Here is a 22323-nt window from a genome sequence, read left to right on the forward strand (position 1 = left end):
TGGAAAATTCGCTATTTTTCTGCCATCTAACTGTATATAACCCCTTAAGTCCTAAGAGTCTTTAAGCCGACTCCGAAGGGCAGATATTTTTTTATGAAGAGGTTTTTCATGGCAGAAATACACTCGGAGGCTTGCCATTGCCTGCCGAGGAGCGACTGATATTAGAAAAAACTTTTTCTTCATTTTAGTGTTTCATGGAGATTCGAACCTACGTACTCCGAATTTCGAATGGTAGTCATAGGAGGAGGAGCTCGGCCAAATACCTAACAAAGTGCACACCCCAATTATTTATTTATTTTTATTTTAACGGAATCAAGGCAAATTTAGGTATGTACCTCACGGGGTACAGAACACAGAAGTTGTTTGTAAATATTCAGTGAATGTCTTGGTAATATTGGTTACATCAAATCAGCTGCCAAATTTCCTGCTTGCGGAAAGCCATAGAGTGTCGGGGACAATGGAAACATTCCAAAAGTATGTTCTTGCCCTGCATTAGCTAGAACCCGAATGGAATGTTTAGAAGCTCTACAATATGAGAGGTTAGAATATTAGGTTTATTACAAGAAACCTACTACAAGGATTAAACTCCATCTGGTACCACTAAGGACCAATAGGTCTATGTGATGGCTCTTAGCCAGCCAAGTCAACCTAACCTAACCTATTAGTAAAAAAGAGTGAATGTATTGCTATTGTCTTTGCAAAACTGTCCCGTGTAAACGCCAAGTTAGAGAATCAGGAACACTCTAGTCAAGGATTTTTTATGTTTGCTTAACTAGAGCCTTTAGAAACTCCAATTTCCTCCTGAACATGTTTCCACTACTGTTAAGCCGAGGGACTGGGATGAAATATTTGTCAAGAATTTGAAGTCCTCGTTAATTTGCCCTGAGGCAAGGAATCTTAACTTATCGGATAACCTCTCGTTTGGAGTAAACGCATCTCGTATTAATGTATTTTTTAAGGGGTTAGGGGTAGTCAGAATTTTCCAAAAAATTGGATTTTTTTTTGCATTTTCTTAGAATATAATAATTTTGTGAATTTTGTGGGGTTAGGGGTAGTCAGAATTTTCCAAAAAATTTGACTTTTTTTTTGCATTTTCTTAGAGTATAATAATTTTGTGAAAATTTGAAATGAATTCGACAAATACTTTTCGAGTTATTCAACAATTAACAAAGGGCGCTCGAGCTCTACATAAATCGATACGAAAACTTTAAGTGCGTTTTTCTCAAAACTATGTTTTTTGAACTGGTGATCCCGTAACTTGAAAACCGCTAGGTAGATTTCAATACAATGTATACTGCTTTTGAAAAACATAAAAAACTTATGCCTGATCGAAGGATTTTTTTTTTAATCTAGTTTTTTTTTTAACAATTAATTGTCGGTTTTTTCTGGAAAATCTGAAAAATATTTTCTGAGGCCGCCATATTGTTAATATTGAACAAAAAAAAATTGTATTAGGCACAAGATTATTAATACAACTAATTTCTCTTGTCCGATTGATGTTTGATGAATCTCCAAAGACTTGTGATGATCACCGCAAGGGACTTCTGAAGAAACTGGCTCCAGACAAAAAGCGATAACTTTTACAATTATTAATTTATTTATTATGTTTTTTTTTTTTTTGTTTTTTGAAATTTGCTAAGTTCAAGTCGAAATATGATGTATTAATGCTACGTTTTTATTTTTGTAAAATAAAGCAACTGACTAGCCAAAAAAAATTATTGAAATTCATAATTTTTCCTGCCCTTGACTACCCCTAACCCTACAATTGGCGTTACCTATTCGACAATGTAGGTAGAATTAGTCTCCACTTTACATGGCATCTTTCTTCTCCTTCTATTAGGCAATCATTTATCCATATTTTTCTGCGTTTCGTGTTTGCTCTAAATCACTTTTTCTTTTTAAACAAGCATAAATAATGATGCAATCGCATCATCCGCATTTTTGCCATCTATCACAAATGAGCCACCCATACGACTGTGGCAAACGGCAGCGCATATGTTCGTTGTCTGTAGCCTACTTAACCGGAATCAGAATATCATGGGAATGAACACACCTAATGTCAAAACATTGAAATAATTTTTCCAGAGTCTGGTAATACTCTGTATCTATTGTCTGTGGCTCTTCCAATGTCATCAGTTTTGTTGCCTTTCTGCTATTCGCTTTTTGTTGTTTGATTGACTTTGTCGAGTTTTAAAATGGTTCTTTCCGCGAAAATTATATTTTCTCTCGTATTAAATAAAAAATAAGCTTGTGAATATCAATTTCAATTAGTCGAAATATGTAATTGAAGCTTTTTAAAAAATAATTTACAATTGAAGTGAATATTTTCGGTTTAGTGCGGGGCAAAAGACCTTTTCGTGTGAAAGTTGGCCTCCAGAAGAATAGAAACAGTTGTATAGAATTTCAACAGCTGGAAAGGCAGTACCTACAACTTTTGGTATTACAGCGTGGAAAAAATCGAACGATTCAAGGGACATGGACGACATTAAACTAGCCAAGGTAAGATAATTTGCTTTGAATACTTATATTACGTTGGCCATCTTAAAATTGTAAATGCAGACTTGTTTACATTTACTAAATAAGGTCAGGTGCAAATTGTTAAAAGAGAAATTCTGTCATTACATATTTTCTCAAAGCTGCCGCTCCCTTTGCTCTTGCGAATCTATTCAATTTTTCTTGTCCTTTTACGTGCCGGTTTTAGTTGAGTCATCATTTGCACCATTTTCATATTGTAATATTTATGTACATAAATGTTCCGTTTGTAATCAAATGACTGTTTTACGAAAACAGGCACTAAAAGTATTAAAGCCGCGATAAGCGTACTAAAAAATTAGATTGTTGGTGCAATCGTTTTCCACAGGTGTTGCACTTACAAAACGCAACAGACAATCAAGTAAAATCAGACGGTCAAATAAAATAATAAAATCGATAATGATATGTGGAGGTAATAATAGATATTGCAAAAGAGTGGGGCTAATAAAGCACATTTTATTAAAGAGTTGAATTCTAATCCAAACTAAGTTCCTATTAATGTAAAAAACGGTTTATTACCACATGCGAGGGGGATGAAAGTCCTTAATTGGAAATGCAATTAAACGGTTATCAATAAAAAAAAATATCGGCGCAGTTTATAGCAGCGGTTATTTATAAAATAAATGAAGCGAGTATCCGGCAAATGTAAAAGTCTACATGAAATTCCGACCGAGGAATATATAGGTATATACATATATACAGGCTTTTGGGCACCCCACTAAAAAACATGTTATTTCAAATGTGGCTGCCAAAGTAACCACTGCTTTTTGCAAATGTGTCGCTCGTGAGTTTAACCGTTGATTACAACAATAAATTGTATTATGGGAAAAGCTTTGGCATTTTTAAAGGTACTTAGAATATTTTGGCAATATAAATTGGATAGTCAATGTGTTAATAATCTTTAGTGCAAAATTGTCAAGCGGATATAAATAATTTTTTATCGAAATGCTTTAAAAAAGCAAACTTCGTTACGACAAAAGAATGAGAATCCAAGTTTTAAATGATAAAGATAAGTCTCAGGTTGAGATTGCCCTTTTGGTGGGATGTTCACGGTGAGCAGTTCAATGTGCTATTAAGCAATTTTTTTTTTTGGTAGGTGAGGTAGGGTATCCGAACTGGATTAGGAGGCAAAGCGAATGGGTCTGATAGTGAACGAGGACAAAACGAAGTACCTCTTGTCATCAAACAAACAGTCGGTGCACTCGCGTATCTGCACCCACGTCAATGTTGACAGTTATGATTTCGAGGTTGTAAAAGACTTCGTTTATTTAGAAACCAGCATTAACACCGATAACAATGTCAGCCTTGAAATCCAACGTAGAGTATCTCTTGTCAACAAGTGCTACTTTGGACTAAGTAGGCAAATGAGTAGTAAAGTCCTCTCTCGATGAACAAAACTAACACTCTACAAGGCTCTCATCATGCTCGTCCTAACGTATGGCGCAGAAGCTTGGACGATGACAACATCCGATGAAGCGACGCTTAGAGGTTTTTTAGAGAAAGATTCTGCGGAAGATTTTTGGGCCTTTGCCTGTTGGTGATGGCGAATTTCGCAGGCGATAAAACGATGAACTGTATAAGCTTTACGACGACATAGACATAGCGAATAAAGATCCAGCGGCTACCTTGGCTGCGTTGGAAAGATCAGGTGGAGAAGAACTTGGCTCCACTTGGTGTGTCCAACTGGCGCTGGTTAGCACGAAAAAGATCGCGTAAGCGGTTATCGTGCCAATTAAGAAGAAGAAGAGGTATGGTTGAAAATGCTTTCGCACTTACAGTGACCGTCGTCTACTGTGTTGAATGGTGTGGCCATTAAAACAATCTATGCTCTACTTCTGGGGAGACGCCCTTCCCAGGACTACTTTATGCCTTACTTCGAAAGCGCAGTAAACTGCATCCAAAACGAACCCTTTCTCTTCACTCACGTCTGGGTCGACCGTATTTGGTATTAAGCAATTTACGGAGACAAAGTCCTACCATAATAAATCAAAAAGTGGATGGAAACGTCTCATTACTGAACGGGAAGATCAAAAATTTATATGCGAATCAAGGATCGTAAAAAATCCTCTTCTGCTCTTGCGGCTGTCCTGTCGGAAGAATTTGGAAAATCTGTTAGTGTTCGAAAAGCTAGAAGCAGGCTTCTGGAAGCAGGTGTAAAGGATACAAATCCCGATAATACCCGATGCATCATTTATAAAAGATGCTTTTATTCGAGGCTGGGCGTGGTATTGACCATTTTCAATACCAACCAACCTTGGACAAAAATGAGGTTTGACCAAGAACTATGGTGATAAAGAAAATTGTGATAGTAACTTCGGCTGCCACATCACGGGGGATTTGGCAGCCGAATTCTGCACGATTATTTCACATGTATTCACACACTCGTCCAATGAGTCGTTGTTCAGATGGCAATGAAACGACATTGTGTTGATTTTGTTCGCATGTCACTAACACAATCTTAGTGTTTACGTAAACAAACCGCTGCGCGATCAGCTGATTCTGTCACATTCTCTGAGAACTAGGGTAAAGGTCACACCTTCTCTATTATTTTGACCATGTATATGTAGACCGTTATGTGAACAAAATTATGATACTGGGAGTACTAGGGATAGCCATAGTTTGCCACTCTCTTTCCATCTAAGGAGAAATGGAATACGGGATTCTCACGCATTCCCATGGCAGTCGGTTCTACGTTACCGGAATGACTCGGGTTTTTCCCGACCAAGGGCTGCCGCCCCAGTACACTAGCCCTGTCTAGTGTATCGTATATCACCCCACCCCTTACGTCACAGGAGCAAACTCTCGCAGCAAACCTGCTCCAAATGCTTTTCCTCAGGGCTGGAGTCGAATCCAACCCTGGGCCAGAGGTATTCTACTGCTGCGTCTCCCATCAACGGCTTCACCCGAACTCCACCTCGGTTAGGTGCAATAAGTGCAACGGGTGGAGCCACCTTAAGACCTGCTCAGGCCTTAAGTCGCACAGGGAGTGGTCCACACGGTATGTGGCCACGTGTTGCTCCCGCCAACAGGCGTCTGATGCTTCCACGGCTACCACACCCCCTGATAGGCCGGCACTACCAACCGCCACCACAACCCACACCTCCACGGTGAGGAGCCTATCGGAGCAACACAACTCCCCTTCAACCCCTCCCATCCCTTCCTGCTCCAACGGGGACAAACCAGCAGCTCCTGGTCCCCCGTACAGTCTGTTCCGTGTGTCAGACCGTAATACCTCGGAATCTGGTATCAGTCCAATGCAATTCCTGCAGTGGCTGGTGCCATTTTCGGAGATGTTCCGGCCTGCGCACCACCCGTGAGTGGGCAACTGCCTACGTTGCCCCCTGCTGCAGAGCTCTGCACATACTACCGCCCCCGGAGGCGCGGCCGCCCACCACCATCAGGCCGCAACAACCACAGTGGATTGCGCAGCAGGTCCAACGTAAACAACCCCACGCGTCCCTCACCCCCCGGATTACACTGACCTCACCGAGAAGCTTCAAGCTTCTCTAGTTTAACTGCAACGGACTTACGAGTAAGGTCGACGAGATAGTCGACTTTATGAGCCGGCACAGTATTAAAATAGCTGCGGTCCAGGAAACAAAGTTGCACGCTAGGTCATCTCTGATCACCAGGGATGGCTATAACGTGCACAGACACGATCGCGAGCGAGACAATGGTGGTGGCCTAGCGTTCATAGTCCACCACACAGTGCAGTATCGTCTCATCGATGAAGGAATCGACCGCAGGGACAGCACCTTAGAATGTCAAGGCATAGCTGTCCGGTCAGGCGATTCCGAGCTCGAAATATTTAACGTATATATACCCCCTGTCACCTGCTGCCCGGCAGGATATCACCCTGATATAGGTGCGCTCATCAGAGGTGAAAACCGATTGGTTGTAGGTGACTTTAATGCGCATCACGATCTTTGGCATTCAAGCCTGCCAAATGATCGTAGAGGACAGCAATTGGCAGAGCAGAGCAGATAGACGACTCGACATTCAGCACTGTGAACGACGACGCCCCCATCAGGGTAGTGGGCAATTGTAGCAGCTCGCCTGACCTAACAATAGCTAGCGCGGGTCTGATAAATAGCATAACGTGGCGACCTATGCTATCGCTTGCATCAGACCACTTGCCCGTTATCGTCTCGATTGAGAGACCTGCCGACTTCGTTTCCGCGAATCACCGGTCCTATTTTAACTTTAAAAAAGCTAATTGGGCCGGCTTCACGGAATTCACCGAGGACACCTTCGCCGCTCTTCCCATCCCCACTGATGTGCGCGTGGGCGAACGCGCATTCCGCAAGGTGCTCACAGCTGCTGCGGCTCGCTTCATCCCAGCTGGATGTTATAAGGACATCCGTCCTCATTTCCCAGCAGAAGCAGCCAGTTTAGCAAACGAGCGTGACCACCTACGCCAGGCCGATCCCGGGGATCCCCGCATAAGGGATCTCAATTTGGAGATCCGGCAACTGGTAAATCAACATAAGCGGACTAAATGGGTTGAGCACCTGAAGACTTGTAACCTCACCTCCGGAGTGAGTAAGCTCTGGTCCACCGTTAGGTCCCTGTCGAACCCGACGAAACACAACGACAAGGTGGCTATCACCTTCAACGATTGTACTTCGTCGGACCCGAAGAGATGCGCGAGCTATTTGAGCCGGCTGTTTACACTGCATCCTCCGGGCGACAGAACCAAACGTCGTGTTACCAGAAGGCTGCACAAACTGACGAACGACAGTGCGCCACTTACTTTCTCCGGTGATGAGGTTCAGGGGGCCATCAACAAGTCGAAATCATCGAAAGCCATTGGCCCTGACGGACTAAACGCGCTGATGCTGAAGCATCTGGGACCCCTGGGAGTAGGATACCTCACAAGGGTCTTCAATTTGTCTCTGGCCACTCTAATCATCCCTGACAAGTGGAAAGCAGGGAGAGTGGTCCCACTATTGAAACCTGGGAAACCCGCCAACCAAGGGGAGTCTTATCGGCCGATAACTCTCCTTTCCCCAGTAGTGAAGACACTTGAAGCCCTCCTACTCCCACTCTACACGACACACCTGACCCCAGCCCCACATCAGCACGGATTCCGACGAGTGCACAGCACCACCACGGCACTCACCGCCATAAACGCCCAGATAAATCGCGGGCTTAACCAAAACCGCCCCTGAGAGAGGACAGTCCTAGTAGCGTTGGACCTAAAGAAGGCTTTCGATACAGTCAGCCATTCCACGCTACTAGATGATATTTATCAGTGGACACTCCCGCCAGGGCTGAAGAGGTGGTCCGTGAACTACCTGAGCGGTCGGCACTCGTCAGTGATTTTTCGAGATCAAATGTCAAAGCAGAGGAAGATTAAGCAAGGCGTACCGCAGGGTGGTGTCCTTTCACCCTTGCTTTTTAACTTCTACATCTCGAAGCTCCCCCAACCACCAGCGGGAGTTTCCCTGATCTCATACGCTGACGATTGCACGATAATGGCGTCGGGCAATGACATCGATGGCCTGTGTTCCAAAGTGAACAACTACCTCACCGACCTTTCTCGCTTTTTCACTGCGAGGAATCTCCAACTTTCCCCCACCAAGTCCACGGCGACCCTTTTCACCACCTGGACAAAGGAGGTCAAGCTGTCCCTTAAGGTAAAAGTCGACGACACACCAATTCCGACTGTGAATAACCCCAAAATTTTGGGTGTAACCTTTGATAGCTTGCTCTCCTTCTCTGCGCATACAACCGCAATTGCCACTAAAGTCCAAAATCGCAACAAGGTCCTCAAATCGCTGGCCGGCAGCACTTGGGGCAAAGACAAAGAACTGTTGCTTTCGACATTTAAGGCAATTGGCCGGCCGGTTCTAAACTATGCTGCGCCTGTCTGGTCGCCTGGTACTAGTGATTCGCAGTGGACAAAGCTTCAGACATGTCAAAATACCGCCATTCGGACAGCGACCGGGTGCCTCCTGATGTCACCCATACAACATCTACACAACGAGGCACAAATGCTCCCAGTTGCGGAGCACAACAAATTGCTCAGCAAGCAGTTCCTGCTGGGGTGTTACCGCAGGTTTCACCCCTGCAGACACCTGCTTGAGCCTGAGCCGCCTCCCAGGCACGTCAGGAGACACCTCCTCGACTACGCTGACGAACTCCAGGACAAAACTGACCGAAACCTACTGGACCGGACAGTATTTAGACAGTCAATAAACGACATTCACCGGGAGACCGTTACCACCTTCATGAACTCCCGTCCTGTGAATGCCGTAATCGGAGTCCAACCACCACCTATTGCGGATGAAGAGCTCCAGCTTCCCCGTGAGACTCGTGTAACATTGGCACAATTACGTTCTGGATATTGTAGCAGGTTAAACTCCTACTTATCCAGAATTGACCCCGACATACCAAACACATGTCCGGCATGTGAAGGTACCCCGCACGACACTAACCACCTCTTCACATGCCCCCTCAATCAGACTCATCTAACCCCCCTCTCCCTCTGGACCCAACCTGTCGAAACAGCATGTTTCCTGGGCCTACCCCTAGATGAGCTAGACGAAGACGACCGATGATATACTTACACTGACAGGGCTAACTATGCTGTTAAAACTACAACAACAACAACGGGATTCTCACTAAACAACTTCGATACTACAGTCTACGAGTATATAGATGGCAATAAAATGAATTGTGGTGTTGGAGCTGGTACATATTCTCATAGATTGGAATTGAAAAATCTGTGCATCTCCATAATGCCAGCAGTGTGTTACACGCGGAAGTACTGGCAATTGGAGAAGCTTGTAGGCTACCAATCATAGATTTCTCTTTTAAGGGATAGTATCGCTATTCTTTCGGATAGCCAAGCTGCAATCAATCTATCGGAAAACAAGTCGCCAAAATGGGCATCCCTCATCACACATACTGTCACAGTTACAAACTACCAAAGGAAAAAGAAACAATTGTGTTTTTAAACAATATAAAAAAAATCATAAAAAAATGCATTAAAAAAAAATTCAATACAATACAAAAATAAGAATTCAATATATTTTATTATAATATATTAATATTATAATATTTAAATATTTTTATAAATATATATTTTGCACCGTTATTTAAAAATAATGTTTTTGAGTTAAATCTAAGTTTCATCTTGAGATAAGGTATGGGTATTAAAATACCACTTCAATACATACATACGCATAGGAGAAAACTTATTATTCACATTGTTAGCTATTTCGGCATATTCTCAACGTTGTTGCTCATTTGTTTTCATTCAATAATCTTAATATTTTATTTGCCTACAGTCTGCCACAAAAGAGCGTAGTCACGATGACAAAAAGGAGATTCAGTACTGCAGTGTAAATTTGTTTTCTCTTACAAAGGAGAGTATTGCCTTGATGCATTCTTAAAAAATGTATCGTTTTTTTTTTTATTAAATCAGATATTATAATTATTATCAGATGGGTAATTAGGCTCTGCCTTTGACCCAGCGTTTTCTGTCACACGCCAAGGAACCCAATGAGGTTCGTAAGCAAATATATGAATCCCCGGAAAAGTGTCTCAAAAAGGTGGACTATGGTACTCTATTTTCGAAAAATCCGACATTGACTCGCCGAAAAGGCTCAAGTCATTTGTGTCATTTAGGTTATTTTCGTACGCATATCTTGAAAATATAAGTTGCTAAAGATATTGTTTAGTCAAAAGTCGTGCTGCCTGTTGGATGGAGTCGAAAGGCTTCATCGCTTTGGATTGGACGTTACAATCAGCCGATGCTAATCACATCGGAAATATTTAGAAACGAACCAGTTGAAGCTTTATAAATGTAGATCGGACAATGTCCAGCTCCTCGTTTGACAAATACGAAAAGTCCAGAAACATGTTCCTAGAAAATACACTGTAAATCAGAGCTCGATATTCATCGTGCTATTGATGTATTTACCTGGTATCAATAAAACTATGCAGGGCCTACCATATAGATGGCACTACTTTTATTGCATTCCCCTCTTTTTCAATTAGTACTAATCTTAAAAAGACAGCTGTTGTAATTTCATGATATTCGTGAGTTCTTGTGCTAAGAGTGACGTTACTTTTGTTATTTGCAAAACAATGGATCAAATAAGAATTTTGTGTTTTAATTTTACACTGCTTCTTGATGGGAAAGAATACCACTCAAGTGAAGCAATGACTTGAAAAGTGTTATAGGGACTCCGCTTCTTCAGAAATAACAATCAAACGATGGTTTGCTGACTTCAAACGCCGTTGTAGAGACACCGATGATGCACAACGCAGTGGATGTCCAAATGAGGCGGTAACACCAGAAAACATAAAAAAGTTCACAAAATCGTTTTCAATGATTAAAAAGTGAAGTTGCTAGAGTTAGCTGACATCATAAAAATATTAAAGGAATGGATTGGCTTTATGTCGCAAGAGCATTTGACTATGAAAAAGCTCTGTTTAAAGTGAGTGCCGCGTTTGACCACCGTAGAACAAAAACAACAATGTGTTTATGGTTCTGAGCAGTGGCAAAACTACATGAATTAAGCTTCGAATCGCTCCCACATCCACCGTATTCACCAGGGTTGGCTCCAAGCGACTACTGGCTGTTCGCAGACCTACAAAAACTGCTCGCCAGTAAGAAATTTTGCTCGAGTGAAGAGGTTATCGCTGAAACTGAAGCAAATGAAAATTCGTTCTACAAAAGTTGTATTGAAATGTTAGAGCGGCGTTGAAATGGTTGCGGTGTTCTTGATAGAAATTACGTTGATGAATATAGCCAATTTTGAACAAACAAAAAACGTATTTTCTTTGTTTGGCCTGGGAATTGTCAGCGCATGTGTTATAATATTAAGATTCTATTTAATTAAATATTTAATATTTTAATAATTGATTTTAATATTTAAATTGAGTACGCGTTTACGTGACAGACTGTGCAAAACATTAGCGAATAAAAATTGTTTACTGCGCATGCTCAGACATTAGCGAGCACCATTACTCAGCTTTCCAGCAAGAAGAGCAAGAAGGATGAGAGCCAAAGCAATGGTTAATAAAATGAAATAACTAAAAAAATTGTTTTAAAATTTATTCTGAAAATAAAGCTGCCGTTTGGGATATGGTTTTTAACATAATCAAAAAATATAATCAAAATATCCAATTCTCATAGATTCACAATCGCGTGAATGAACTGTAAATCCACTGAGTAGCCTTTTGGTCAAATTCCAGTACAGGAAATTCCTTTCGCTGGAAATTTCCCACATCTCAATGAATTTGGCGCCGAGACGAATGGCACTGCTCGCTTTTCCTTTCTGAATTGTTTTCGAGTACAAGTTGAACTTTGAAAGATGACACTACAGTTGTCGGAAAATCGTGCGTGTTTTTTTTAATAAATTATATCTTCATCTCTGCCTCCCCCACCCTTAAACTTGAAGCGGGATGTTGAATTTAATCTAAATACGACGCTTAAGAAACACCCGCTTACCGCCTCTAAGTGGATACCAAAGCATATCGCAGTGCCTAAAATTTGTGAAAGCGGCAGTAAATACTTTGTGCGATTCAATTTAAATCGTTAAGTTATTTGATTTTTGTTTGGTCCATATTTTGATGAATACTCCCATGTTATTGCCCTCGGTCACTCGTGCGCGTAGTGTGCATACATACAATCGCACCCACGTACATGTCGCGGTATGCAGGTTTTCGGATTCAACTCCTTTCTATGCATATTAAAATAATTATCGATTAAATAAACTGCTGGCCACTGTGAAAGTGAGCACCCTAGTCTCGCATACATTGAAAATCGGCCTTACTCAATTCACCCAAACTGTGTACGCACTTTGAATACCATTTTTGTGGACGGTATGGATTTCACCAAATTCATGAATAAATTTAATGAAATTGAACGTTCGCTTTCACCAACCTCTGCGTTGCGTTTAAGTTTTGACAACATTTCTCCGGAAAGCGAAGAGCCTGATGCTAATAAACGCCTCTGGGGCGTGCCAGTGCCTCCATTTGTGTCTGATAAAGTTGTTTCGTGGATTGAAGAAGAGTTTAATGAGCCGCCAATCTTTTATAATGGCAATGCAGTGATACGAAAGGTTTGTACCAAGCATTATTTAATATTTATATTCTACTACGCGGCGCCCACCAGCATAGTGTTGTTCATTTAGCGTACAAACAGAGATGAACCATTTTTTGTCTATAATTTTTCAACATGAAATCAATCGTTCTGCTCTGGATCGATGTAAGCCTGCCTTTTTGTTAAATCTCTTCAGTAAAAAATTTAAAATGTTATCTTAACCCTTCGTTGGGCGGCCGAGTCTGGTCAGACTTGCTTTTCGGCTTTCGATGTGAATTTAAGGGGTTACGTACGTGCAGCATCGCCAAAAATGCGCTAAAAGAAAAACTGTGTTTAGAAGGAATAACAATAGATATAAATAAAGGGTTTTCCAATAAGAGGTGTTATTTTGATATTCAAAGAAAAATGCTATTTTTTAATATCATTATAAAGAGCAAGGTATGCCGTTAATAGTGGAAAATGACATCAACCAAATGACCACCACGACCACGCTTACAGGACAATATCCTTTTCATGAAAATTTTCCATAACCGAATTACAAAGTGGCTGCCCTATGTCCTCGATAGCCTCACGAATTCCTTCTTTGAGGTCTTGAATCGACCCTGGGCTGTTGGCGTAGACCTTTCCTTTCACGTGACTCCAAAGAAAAAAGTCACAGGGTGTTTAATCACAAGATCTCGGTGGCCAATTGTGATCTCCTCTTCGAGAGATAACACGATCCGGAAACTTTTCCCGTAAAAGATCAATGGTTTCGTTGCTTGTGTGGCACGTAGCGGCGTCTTGTTGAAAACAAACGTTGTCCAGATCAATACCATCCAATTCCGGCCATAAAAAATCGTTAATCATCTCTCGATAGCACAATCCATTCCAAAATAACACCTGTTATTGGAAAACCCTTTATAGAAAAATTTAACACATTGTTTATTAGTACCTAAACTTTATAAAAAAAATTTATTTTAATTTTTCTTTGCAAAAATTAGTACACAAAAAATCACGTGACCCATAGTACAATGAAAAAAAGTTGCGCCACGGTCTGCATCATTTCTGCTTGAAATGTTGATAGATCTGTAAAAAGTAAACAAAATTCTTTAAAATAAAGTTTTAGTTATAGTTTGTCGAGCCGGATTTTTGAATCTCGAAAAATTTTGCAATTTTCGTCATTTTAAAAAAAGTATGCGTTTTACGTCATAAATGTCACTCTTTAATTATGGTTATAACATTTTTTAATAAAAATATCAAAAATCAAATTTATAGCGGAAACACTTTCGAATATTTTAAAAAAAATCGCATCAAAAAATATTAAAAACTGTATGAGTTATCATGCACACCGTGCCGGAAAAAGTAATTAGTTCCGAGAAAAACGAGTTTAAAATTTTAGCTGTAATATTGGAAATTTCCGCATAAAAATTTCACTGTATATTCTTAATATACTATACTTTCGAAGAAAAAATCGATTTTTTGAAAATTCTGGACGTATGTAACCCCTTAATATTATATATTTCTATTATAGGTAACGACTTGTGCTTCTAGGTAGCACATAGGAATATAGCCTTTTAAAAAGGATCCTCGAACAGGACGAAAAAAGGGCAGACCCGGGTGAAAACCCGAAAGTTTTAAAAGAGATGTCGCACCTAGGGTTAATGCAATTGAATAAATAACGGTGATCTACAAAATTCAATTTTTTTTAGACTAGTTTTGGACATATTTTTGTCTAAAAAAAATTGAATTTTGTAGACCTGTGTTTCTAACACATTTTTGTGCTCTAAATACGATTTTGGAATCCAAACTATGAATATGGATCCAAAATGATTAATATAACCTTTTAAAACAGATCCTCGAGCAAGACGGAAAAAGGCCAGACCCAGGTGGAAAACCGAAGGTTTCAAAAGAGATGTCGCACGGAGGGTTAATGTAATCGCATAAATAATAAAGGTTTCTGACACATTTTTGTGCTCTAATGCTCTAAATACGATTATGGAATCCAAAAGTGTGTGGATCCAAACTATCTCGAATTAGATTATTTTAAACCCTTCTTTTTAGATAATTTATGTACAAGTAACACTAATATAATAATCCAATTTTGTATTTGTATACCTTTTTTTACTAAATAAAAAAAAGTTTAAGTGATGGAAATTTTTATTTTGACCATTGCGCGCTCCATTGCTTGGCTATTTGTAAACAGCAGATATCTAGTTCACAAGTGTCAAATATGACTGGCGTACAATGCCATTTGCAAAATTAATAAATCTTAGAGAGTGATTAATTTTGCGCCGCCTTAAATATTGCGCAAATATGGCCCAAATGTGTACGATAATAAGTACGACCATAAATACGACTTTAGAAATATCTCAAACACAACCAGTCGATACAATTTTTTCAGAAACTTATTTTTAAGTAGGTACAGATATATCCCGGTATGAACCAAATCTGATAGTAAATGCGATTTTTCCAAAAAGATAAACCATAACGCCACCTACCACGCCTACTTCTTTCCAAACCATTTTTTTTTTTTTTTTTTTTTCATCAAGCTGCGTGCACGGAATATAGCTACTTAAAATTCAATCTTCCATAAGAGCTGTGTCGCCGAACAAGAATACTGAAAACGAAATATTTCTTGTCCAGTTTGTCACTGTTTTTTAGTTACAAATTATTGCTTGCTTTATTTTATAAAAATTACAAAAATTCTAAATCACATGCCGATACTCGCGGATACTCGTAACGTAAAATTTATTAACCTCGCGGGTTAAATGCTAAGCTGATAAGACATATTCCGATGAGTAGCTAAATCGCACCGATTGCGATTTTTTTTTTCAAACTTTCCCGGGCGCACTCATAACTCACTAACAAGCCAATAAACTTTCACATTTTTAAGGAAGACATACTAAAGCAATGAAGCTGAAAGGTGGCATTCAATCTGATTATCAATTTCCAATCTTGATTCTTTCAAATCTATTTAATTTTTCCAATTCTCAATTCTTTTCCGATATGGATTATTGTAGAGGGTCATTTTTAGCTGCATGGGAGTTCTCATGAGTTTCTATAACTATGGTTTGACAGCTGAGAATGGTAAACTGTACTGACATTTCGGTTCAGTAAGGTTTGCCAACTCATCTTGAATCGTTTAACGGCAGGAAAACGCTTCCAAATTGTAGAAATTTACTTTGAAAAAAACAAAAAAAATCTGTTCACGAAGTTCATAGAGCACTTCGTACATTTTACGTGTCATTTACACGCTGCCGCCGTAGCCGAATGGGTTGTAGCGTGACTACCATTCGGAATTCAGAGAGAACGCAATTCGAATCTCGGTATCGCGCCTTTACTCTTAGAGCGCTGTCATTTTCACATACCTCAAAAAATCTTCGGGGTAATGGTTTATTCTTTCTAGAGCGGACTAGAATCGTTACTCTTTGTTATTTTGGGAAAATGGTGCTAAGTTAAGAGGTGAAAATGACAGAAGTGGATGTGAGATTATGAAGGGATATTGTTTTGCTGCACAAACCTAAAATTGGGACTATTTTTGCGAATAGCTTCACACGAAGGATGCGTACCACTCAGTTTCGTAGTGCACCAAACTACGATAATCGAAGAAAACGGATTTTTGAGCGACTTTGGTGCGATTTGTTTCGGGTCTTTCATTCTCTTAGCACAATATTCGTTTTCTGCATACTTACCCGGCCATACATAGCTTAGTTTGCAACTTCAATCCGGTCGAAGTTTTCATTATAAATAAAAATAAACTAAGAGCCTGTTAGACGGCGACATTTTTACATTTCAATTTATATAATCAATAAATGCAATCGGCTTAGTAGTCCCCAGTTATAAATCCAACATTCATCCCTAGTTAGATTTATTTATTTTATTTATTTATTTATTATTAAAGTCAAAACATACAACCATAGGTTATTTTTTACAATGATTGACCTTAAGAATAGTTGACATAAAAGGATTAACAGTAAAATCAAAATTAAAATTAAAATTACAGATAGTAGTAAAGAAGTATAAGTTGGAGAAAGTATTAAAAGGAAAGTAAGGTAAAAAATAGTGGTAGCAGGAGTAGGGATTAATGGGAAGAGATTTAAAGTACATTCAGCAATTTTCGGCAAGATAGCGAAGCAATTTATTTTTGAAACACGAGCTTTCTTTTATACGTTTAATTTTGTAAGGTAAGGTATTCCAAAGACGGACAGAGAACACAAAGTATTGACGTTCAGTCACCAAACAACTGTATTTCATCGGGACTATGTTTAACGAGCGGCAGGACTTTGAAGGCATAAGTCGATCTTTGAGGTATCTGGGTTTTTGAGTGTTTATGATCTTGTGGAGTAAAACTAAACATTTAAACCTAAGCAAGTCGTTAAAGGATACGGAAGCAATTTTTTTCGCAAATACTGAAATATGGTCATAACGTTTTTTACAGTACACGTACCTAGCAATGTTGTTATACAAAACATTAAGCTTACTACGAAACACACTATCACAAGGAGTATATAACTCGCAACCATACAGTAACGTTGGTAACAAATACGTTTTAGCTAGTAGCAGTCGAGTGTTTACTGGTGTAAAATATTGAGTTGTCCATAAATTTCGGAGCATACCATAAACTTTGCCTATGACAGTAAAAATGTGGTTGCTCCATGTCAAAGTTCTATTAAATGCAGTTATAAATCCACAATTCATTATATGTTAAGTTATCAGCCTGAAAAAAAATGCATTTCTGTTCATTTCAGTTCTTCACCCATTGTTATTTTAAAATTTATGGCAATTTCTATGCAGCTTATCTCGACCAGAAACTTTGTTGTTTCGGTTGAACATTCAGTCAACAATTTGCATATTTAAACAAGTTATCACTAATCCCTCATCCTTTGTCATTGACAAGCTTCCTCCAGTGTGTATGTATGCTTACAATGTAGCGTTCATACGAGTACAAACGCAAAGTTGATCAAAGTTTTGTTGGCACCCTCATTTGGAAGTGATTTAAATTTCAATCACTCTTCTGTAATCTACTGACAAATTAGCATGACAAATATACTCGCACACATATTTCTAACCGCACAACGCTTTTACTTTCGAATCGTAATCGCAATAAGCAAATAAAGCAGAGTATTTTCCCTGCAGTAATCCCTTGAATTCTCATATTAAAATCTTAAATTACATATTTCTAGTTCATTGGAGTTATGATATTTACTCAAATTTCAGCTTAGAAATGTGTACTTAAGGGGACCCGCTGGTCTAGAAATTTCAAAAAGTCGTTGTTTTTTTCCGATATTTCGAAAGTATAGTATCTTAAGAATATACTGTGCAATTTTCATGCGGAAATTCCCAATATTATAGCTTCTACAGCCCATTAACCAGGTAGAGAGCGGTCTGCGAACTCCTGTACCTCAAACTTTAAACTCATTTATCTCGAAACGACTTCTTTCGGCAAGGCGGGGATGAAAACAAAAATACTATTCAACCGAATCACTTGAAATTTGGATATGTTGTTCACAGCTTGTATCGCTATCGTCCTGTTTTTTTTTTTTTTTAAGTAAAAAACTAGTGAAAAAAACCCGATTTTACAAACTTTTTTTTCAAATTTTCCATTTTGTCAATTTTTCATTTTTTCTATTTGTTCTAGTTCCGACCATAACTGCACTCTTTCTGATTAAGAATTTTGTTGAATTTTATGTTTCAGATGAGTAGAAGTCTCGAAATCATCTACGCCGTCCGGGTTCGATTTTTCGAAAAAAAAAAATTTTTTGTATGCTCTATAAACGTACTAAAGTTGAAACATCGTTTTTTAAATTTGTAATGGCAAAAAAAAAATCGTGAAAATAGGTGAAATTTTCGTGCTCTAGACCACCGGGTACCCTTAATTTTCTAGTTTAAATGTAAAATTTTTCTCCATCACTTTATTTACCTAGAAGATAATATTAGTTCCCTTATAAATAAATTTTAGCTTTGTTGACAGGTGACGAGAGAACTATTAAATTTCATTTTAAAATAAAAATATTTTTTTTTGACATTGACTTCAACAGCATTAGCGGAAAAGTGCAGTTACATGTTTTATTTTAAAACAACATCTAGGCGGATCTTTTGAAAGACCCTTTATTTCACAAAACACGAATGCAAGTTTTAACGAACACTAATAATTACATGCGAATTTGGCATAGATGTCAGCGACAGTTGTTCCCACGGCAGTTGATTGTACGTTAACGGAACGATCAGGATTTACATTCTGTCAAAAAAGTAGCGAGAATTGTTCAATAAAACGCAAAATATTTGTTTAATCATTAAAATTTATTTTGTCGCCTTCAAAATAGGCTCCATTCAAAGCAATACACGACCCAATATGCCAACGATTAGTCCAGTCAGCCAAGCTCCTTTTAAACGCGTTTGAAGAGATCTTCTGCAGCTACTTCAGCGAATTCTTCTTACTGGCCTCTAGCGTGACAATTTAAGTTTTGGGAAAAGCAAAAAGTCACAGGGGCTAAATCCAGTAAATACGGTAGTTGTTCGTTGATATTTGTCGAGTTTTTGGTGAAAAAAGTGTTCACAATATGAGCCTTTTGAGACGGTGCGTTATCAAGGTGCAGTATCCATGAGTTATCTTCCCACAAATTGGGCCGTTTCCTACGCACATTCTCTTTCAAATGTCGCATAACTTCCAAATAATATTCTTTATTTATCGTAGAACCATTTGGAAAGAATTCCGAGTGCACAACACCATCAATCAAAGAAAACGAGTCGCCTGACTTTCACTTTTACCGACTTTGACGTGGGTTTTTGGGTTTCGGCCCATGTGGATAACGCCATTCAGCCACCTGTTGACTGGTTTTCATGTCAAACTTATATACCCACCTGTTGTGATGCGCTGAATAATGGTTGGGTCCGAATTCACTTTAGCCACCTTCTTCCGATGGAGTTTTCGAAAGGAATTCAACTCTCTTGGAACGAGTCGAGCAGCCACGCGTCTCATGCCCAATTGATGGGGTAAAATGTTGCGAATTGATTCGTGAGACACGCTATGGTCACGAGCTACCTTCCTCAAACTTAAATGATGGTTTCCCAGCACCATTTACTTGACTTTGTAGACGTTTTCATTCGTTGAAGATGTTGACGGCTGACCAACCAGGTCGGCGCAAATCTTTCACGACTTCTTGACCCTCTGAAAAAGCCTTATACCACTCGTAGGCCCGCGTTTTTGACAAAGTACACTCGCCATAAGCTTTCTGCAACATTTTCAATTTTTTTTCTTTTGTTTTGTATTTGAACGAGTTGCCAGACGAGTCGCAAACGGCCGGAAATGTGGGCAAACAATTCTTAGATTTTGCATGATGATAACGCCCCATCATACCGAGCCCCAAATTATCCTAGATTATTTGACCAAACACTAAGTAAATACCATCGTGCAAACACCGTATTCACTTGATATGGTCTCGTGCGACTTCTTTTTGTTTCTCAAGTTGAAGTTACTACCACTTCCTGGAAGGAGATTTCAGTCGATAGAGGAGATCAAAGAGAATGCGACTAAGGAGCTGAAGGTCATCCGTTCGTCGGCCTACCAGGGGTGCATGGAGTACTAGGTTAAACGTTGGCACATTTGTGTTGCTTCAGACAGGTCATATTTTGAAGGAGATAAAATAAATTTGCATGAAATTTAACTCTGTTTTGTTTTGTTTTATTTAAACATTCTCGGTACTTTCTGATCAAAAGGTAGATTTGATTGCATTTGCGAATGGGAGTGGCATTTTTTTTTTTTTTTTTGTTTTTTGTATATTACGGTTACTTGTTACTTATTTATTTTCGACCCGAGATTTCGTTTCGAAAGATGAGCTTTTGCCCGGTTAACCTATTACTGATAAAGTCCATAAAACCAGAGGCAAAAATGAAAAGAAGCGGCATATAAATAGTCATTGTTGCTAGGAATCTCAATTGCCATCATCAATCAGTTTTCAACCATTTGATAAGGCTGCATACAAACAAAAGCTGTATGTTTATGGGAACTAGTGAATTAAAAGTGTGAGCGAATTTTCATAAACGCTTCTGAAAAGCTAAAGCTGAAAGTCTCTATCCAATATTAAAGCGAATTTACAAATTTTATTGATATTAAAAAATTATAAACTACAGATCAGAAACAGAAGAAACTGAAACTTCTCAAACTGTGGAAAATCTAGGATTGACGCCAAAAGAAGTAATGCTGTATGTTTGGTGGGGTTGGGTGGAAATATAACTTAATGGGCTATCAGGGAAGGCATATATTCAGATAGCCAATCGGCCCTGAAAGCTTTACATTCGCCTAATATTAATTCGAAGACAGTAAAAGAATATATCGACGTTTTGACAGAACTATCACAGTACTTTGTAGTAAATCTGCTCTGGGTGCCGGGTCATAGAGCCATAGAAGGCAACTGCAAAGCAGATGAACTAGCGACATTACCCATCCAACCATACAAAGCGAACATACCTACACCTTTAGCAACTTGTAAGATGCTTATAGTCAAACGCACTATCAGACCAACAGACTATGGGCCCAGTCCCTTACCTGTGCAACAAGTAGAATGAAGTGTCCAGAATGGAACATGGGCCACACAAACCGACTGCTGAAACTGAACAGGAAGAACATGATTGTCTGATTAACAGGCATGCCAGTAGACTGGGAGCACCCTATAACGACTATTGCACAAGCTGTAGACGAGGCGGAAGAAGAGACTATAGAACACTTTCTATGCGGATGCATGGCTTTGGATAGAAGAAGGTTCAATATTTTAGGAAAAAGTTCCCTGAATAACTTGGCAGAAGTAGCCAATATAAAAATAACAAGCGTTGTTAGATATATTGGGTAGTCGAAAAGGTCTTTTCGTATTTTGTCAATAGATGTCGTTGGAGTCATCTATCTCCAGTGCTACCAATCACATTGTGTCATATCATATGATGTTAGAAAGGTGACTTTTTAAACTTCATTTAACCAAAAAAAATTAAATTCGGAGAAGTTGAAAAAAAGTTATAGCTGTTCAAAAATGAGTGAAAATAATGAAGAAATTCGCTATATTTTGAAATTTTTGTATAAAAAAGGGAAGAATGCCATACAAGCCACCAATGAAATTTGTGAAGTTTACGGAGACGATGCTGTATCAGTTCGTGTAGCACAACAATGGTTCGCTCACTTCCGTTCTGGAAATTTCGATGTGAAAGATGCACCTCGCTCCGGTCGACCTATCGTTGAAAAAGTCGATGAAATTATGGAAAATATTGACCAGGACCGTCACATAAGCTGCCATGACATCGACAAGGCACTAAACATTCATCATCAAACGGTTTTGAACCATTTAAAAAAGGGTGGTTACAAAAAGAAGCTCGATGATTAGGTACCACATTAATTGTCTGTGAAAAATTTAATGGACCGAATTAACATCTGCGATTCTTTGCTGAAACGAAATGAAATCGAACCATTTCTGAAGCGAGTGGTAACAGGAGACGAAAAGTCGATCAAATACGACAAGAATGTGCGAAAAAGATCATGGTGCAGGGGTGGTGAAGCTCAACAAATGGTCGCAAAGCCAGGATTGACGCCTCGAAAGGTTATGCTGTGCGTTTGGTGGGATTGGAAAGGAATCATCCACTATGAGCTGCTCCAGCCTGCTCGAACGATTGATTCTACACTTTACTGTTAACAACTGATGAGATTGAAGCAAAAAAAACGGCCAGAACTGATCAGCAGAAAGGGCGTCGTCTTCCATCAGGACAACGCT

The 22323-nt window shown here is 39.2% G+C and overlaps 1 protein-coding gene across 2 annotated transcripts in view; it reads left to right on the forward strand.

The window, feature by feature from the left end:
• Nucleotides 1-2157: 2157 nt before the first annotated feature.
• LOC128868492 (myotubularin-related protein 8) overlaps nt 2158-22323 on the forward strand; it is a 50156-nt gene continuing 29990 nt past the window's right edge. Inside the window, exon 1 of one of the 2 annotated variants that reach the window (XM_054110639.1) lies at nt 2158-2499. In XM_054110639.1, the coding sequence (XP_053966614.1) occupies nt 2476-2499 (24 nt within the window). In that variant the 5' untranslated portion in view covers nt 2158-2475. Of the gene's footprint in view, nt 2500-11894; nt 12612-22323 lie in introns of those variants that run through there. The other variant, XM_054110638.1, reaches the window with a different exon arrangement.

The sequence above is a fragment of the Anastrepha ludens genome, chromosome 6, assembly GCF_028408465.1.
Source record: "Anastrepha ludens isolate Willacy chromosome 6, idAnaLude1.1, whole genome shotgun sequence".
NCBI classification, from domain to species: Eukaryota; Metazoa; Arthropoda; class Insecta; order Diptera; family Tephritidae; genus Anastrepha; species Anastrepha ludens.